Genomic DNA, 4,854 nt, shown 5'->3' on the forward strand with positions numbered 1-4,854 from the left:
CAACAGCAGAACCAACAGTAGAGCCAACAGCAGAAGCAACAGCAGAACCAACAGCAGAACCAACTGCAGAAGCAACAGCAGAACCAACAGCAGAATCAACTGCAGAAGCAACAGCAGAACCAACAGTAGATCCAACAGCAGAAGCAACAGCAAAAGCAACAGCAGAAGCAACAGCAGAAGCAACAGCAGAAGCAACAGACGAATCAACTGCAGAAGCAACAACAGAACCAACAGTAGAGCCAACCGCAGAATCAACAGCAGAAGCAACTGCAGAACCAACAGCAGAATCAACTGCGGAAGCAACAGCAGAACCAACAGTAGAGCCAACCGCAGAATCAACAGCAGAAGCAACTGCAGAACCAACAGCAGAATCAACTGCGGAAGCAACAGCAGAACCAACAGTAGCGCCACCCGCAGAAGCAACAGCAAAAGCAACAACAGAACCAACAGCAGAAGCAGCAACAGAACCAACGGCTGAAGCAACAGCAGAACCAACAGCAGAATCAACTGCGGAAGCAACAGCAGAACCAACAGTAGAGCCAACCGCAGAAGCAACAGCAAAAGCAACAACAGAACCAACAGCAGAAGCAACAACAGAACCAACAGCAGAAGCAACTGCAGAAGCAACTGCAGAAGCAACAACAGAACCAACAGTAGAGCCAACACCAGAGCCAACAGCAGAATCAACAGAAGAACCAACAGCAGAAGCAACAGAAGAACCAACTGCAGAAGCAACAGCAGAACCAATAGCAGAATCAACTGCAGAAGCAACAGTAGAACCAACAGCAGAACCAACAGTTGAACCAACAGCAGAACCAACAGTTGAGCCTTCAGTAGAGCCAACAGCGGAAGCAATAGCAGAAGCAAGAGCAGAGACAGCCAAAACAGAAGTAGTTGCCGCGGATAAGACAGCGGCTTATGCGCACACATCAATGACACCGGAAAACGACTACACTTCGAATGTACCTATCTATACAACTACAGAGAAACCACTTGACTATTATGGGGAGCACCATTCAACTCACACAACCAAGGATCAGCAGCCTCCATTTTTCGTCTTCGATAAAACAACAGGGCCGTCGACAGCAAGTAGTACATCGGTTGGAGTAGTAACAACGCCAGCAACTACTGTAATTATGACAGCCACGTCTGAGTCCGTCGCTGTACCGAAGGTCGCCTCACCAGCTGTGGATTCCGCGAGAATAGAACCAGCGGCTAAAACCACGAAAGACAGCGGAAAGATGACTGGCACAGATCTACCCAGTACGATTACCCCAGCAACAGAACATACCACGTTCATAGATACCACGGTCGAACAAACGACGATATTTAAGTTTGAGATTGTTCACCGAACTCAACCACCTACAGCTGCTAAGTCATCGACCACGCCGGAGACGACAGAAGCTACAGCACCGTCATCTAGCGAAACTCCTAAAATGATTACAGCAACGACGACAGAGGAATTTAGTACACCCATCACAACGCCCACAGCAACCACGATGCAGCCAACCAGTGAAGCTATTACAACAACCCCAGCTACACGACCGGTAACTCGCGTTTTGACATCAAGGCATCCGGCAACTAGACGCCCACCAACCACTGACTCATGGTCCACAGAAGACGTGAAGATATATAGCCATGCCACCACGTATACAGCCGAACCAACGTACCCTCCCCTGACATTTCCTCAGAACAATGGTATAACCGTGGTGTGTCCACCCGGTAAGTGTCACGCCATCACTGGCTAACATTTTCTATAATTTTATCTGCTTGTAACTTTTCATCATCTGTGAGATTCCCACACGTAAAATATTTTAACACACGTATGAGAAGTTATTAATTCAAGCGCACGTATTTGCGAATTTGCATGTTCACGCGTTTACATCGAAGACGTGTGTTTGCACTTTCAGAGACGTTTCAATGCAACCAGGGTGGTTACAGTTTCACCGACTGTTTGCCAAATAATTATCGTTGTGATGGCGTTGTTGACTGTTCGGATGGCACCGATGAGTTATACTGTATGAGTGAGAACTGCGCCGATAACTTCATGTGTAACAGTTCTCAGTGCATCAACAAACACTACCTGTGCGATGGCATCTGGGATTGCACAGACGGTAAGCTCACGTACAGCATTACATTTGAGATTAATAACGTTACGGGGTTAAAGTTTTGACGAAGCGTCTTGAAGCTTGAACTACGAACTGTCAATGCCTATGATTTGCCCCGTAACGCTTCATGCCTCTATACGCCAGCAGTACTCGGTCATGCTCTGTTTGTGTATAGGAAGCGACGAAATGCCTGTCTGCGAAGAGAAGATGTGCACTGAGGAAGAGTACAAGTGTTCAGACGGCTACTGCATACCGAGAACGTGGTTGTGCGATGGTGAATACGATTGCGCCGGAAAGGATGACGAGAAAGCGTGCTGTAAGTAGGACCTTGTATCCTTAGATGACATACTCCTCTTCCTCGTCATCATCCTTCTCCTCATACGCCTGCTCTATCTCTCCTTACACTCTTTCTTCTTTTTCATCTCTTTTCCTTCTTCTTTTCTGTTTTTGCCTTCGCTTTATTCATCATTATGATCATCATCGTCGTCATCATCATTATCACCATCATCATCGATCATCATCATCATCATCATCATCATCATCATCATCATCATCATCATCATCATCATCATTATCATCATCATCATTATTCTTTTGTCATCACGATCATCATCATCATCATCATCATCATCATCATCATCATCATCATCATTATCGTTATTATCATCATCATTATCGTCATTATCGTCGTCGCCGTCGTCTTCTTCTTATTATTATTTTTAATTTGCCGCCTCCCTCTTCCTTCTCCTTCTCTTTCGTCTCTTCTTCTTCTTCTTCTTCTTCTTCTTCTTCTTCTTCTTCTTCTTCTTCTTCTTCTTCTTCTCTTCTTCTTCTTCTTCTCTTCTTTTCTTCTTCTTCTTCTTCTTCTTCTTCTTCTTCGTCGTCGTCGTCGTCGTCGTCGTCGTCGTCGTCGTCGTCGTTTCCTCCTCTTCTTCGTCTTCTTCTTCTTCTTCTTCTTCTTCTTCTTCTTCTTTTTCCCCATCATCTTCAATTTTGCGCTTCCTTTTCTAAGTGGTATATCTGTCTGACAGTGTACGTGCGGAAACCTGCGTTCCTGGTATTATCGCACTTCATGTTCCATGATCATCCAGTCTGATCATTTATCATCGGCAACGAGTGTTGAGCAGCAGGTGTCCTGTAGTCCACAATGTACGCATCTCTCATTCCTCTCATCCTACTTACTCAACCATAGCATTTAGAAAGGTGTTTTACACCCTACCTCCTAAATAACGGATTCAAGCCAAGATTTCAAGTTATACATTCGTGCTAAGCCGCGTGTAAAGTGTGACAAAGACATCGCTCTCACAAATTAATTCAATACCAAAAATTTGTAAAACCTAACGATTCTAATGAGTTGCATTAATGCATAGGCGTGACGTAAGTGACTATGAATTATGACCCGGAAAGACTTCTATTCTGTCATTACAAGTGTGAAATTTTCTATCAAATCTTTAGACAACCTTCCCGAGGAATGTGAGGCGGGTCAGTTTTGGTGCTCGCAGGACAGGACGTGCATTCCCCACAGTTGGACATGCGACAGAGTGCCGGACTGTACATCGGGAGAGGACGAAGTAGACACATTGTGTGGTGAGTATTTTTGGCAAGAGCACACAACTTCTACGTCTCATAACTTTGCACTCGAACAGTCGAGAATATTTATTTTGCTACGAACCGGATACGACACCCAGACAAGCATTGGTTTACGGGCAGCATCGGGTACACAACAGGGCTTTAGTAACCCTCTAGTAAGTAAATAGAAGATCGATGCAGCAGATTCGATAGATCCAATATGATGTAAACACATTTTGATAAATCATGTTGTAATAGGCTATTTTAAAATAGACTAAAATTTATTTTTCATAAAGGTGGAAAATAGAGGGAGCGCCAAAATTGATTTTGTGCCAAATAATAACTGACTGGAGTAATGAGTGTGTATATTTTCGCTCTTAGCGTGCACTGACGACCAGTTCCAGTGCAGTGCGGGTGGCTGCATTGGTCTGTCCGAGCGCTGCGATGGGCAGCCGAACTGTGACGACGGGTCCGATGAATGGGGTTGTGTGAAGCTGCATCAATCCGGCATCGTGCAGGTGCTACACTCGGACGAACGCTTGTTGCCCGTGTGCAGCGATGGGTGGACACGCGACTGGGCACACACCGTCTGCCTACAGCTTGGATATAGGTTATTATAGCTATCATAACAGCCCACGAGATGATGCTGTAGGCAATTTCGGCTATCGCATTCACAGTAAAACGAATGTAAACACATAATAAACGACCAAGAAAAATGAGTTAAACATCACTTTATTGTATTTTCTGAAAATTCATTTTCAAAGCTGAATGTATTCTCACAAATGCGAGTGCGTAATTGTTCCCTGCCTGCTCATGCACATTTTAGCGCCGCAATAGAATCAGAAGCGGTGCCCATCGAAGGAACAAACAGCAGCTTCCGCGTACGACCAGAGAGCGATCCTTTCCTCACGTCAAACCTTGAATCGGCTGTTACGCTAAGGTACGTGTATGTATATTTCTCAAGGATTCTCAGCCTACTGGTGATTCTCAGCTACACAGTTGATTACGTCTCATTACTTTTTATACACTCAATGAACCGTTAATCATCTCGTGGTTCATCGCGTATGTATGCTTCATAATATAACATATAACTTCGCTTGTTCATGGACAGCCAGCAGAGATCCCGGTGCAATGTATGTCAAAATCCCAATTATAATCTATCTCTCTCTCTCTCTCT

At 44.8% G+C, this 4,854-nt stretch overlaps 1 protein-coding gene across 1 annotated transcript in view; it reads left to right on the forward strand.

Annotated features, from left to right (window-relative positions):
• Nucleotides 1-4,854, forward strand: part of LOC106809509 — an 11,869-nt gene that overhangs the window by 3,371 nt on the left and 3,644 nt on the right. Inside the window, exons 4-9 of the mRNA XM_014812606.1 lie at nucleotides 7-1,722; nucleotides 1,911-2,114; nucleotides 2,284-2,424; nucleotides 3,564-3,695; nucleotides 4,059-4,287; nucleotides 4,504-4,617. Coding sequence (XP_014668092.1) covers nucleotides 7-1,722; nucleotides 1,911-2,114; nucleotides 2,284-2,424; nucleotides 3,564-3,695; nucleotides 4,059-4,287; nucleotides 4,504-4,617 — 2,536 coding nt within the window. The remainder of the gene's footprint in view (nucleotides 1-6; nucleotides 1,723-1,910; nucleotides 2,115-2,283; nucleotides 2,425-3,563; nucleotides 3,696-4,058; nucleotides 4,288-4,503; nucleotides 4,618-4,854) is intronic.

This window comes from Priapulus caudatus, unplaced genomic scaffold, assembly GCF_000485595.1.
Source record: "Priapulus caudatus unplaced genomic scaffold, Priapulus_caudatus-5.0.1 Scaffold15, whole genome shotgun sequence".
NCBI classification, from domain to species: Eukaryota; Metazoa; Priapulida; class Priapulimorpha; order Priapulimorphida; family Priapulidae; genus Priapulus; species Priapulus caudatus.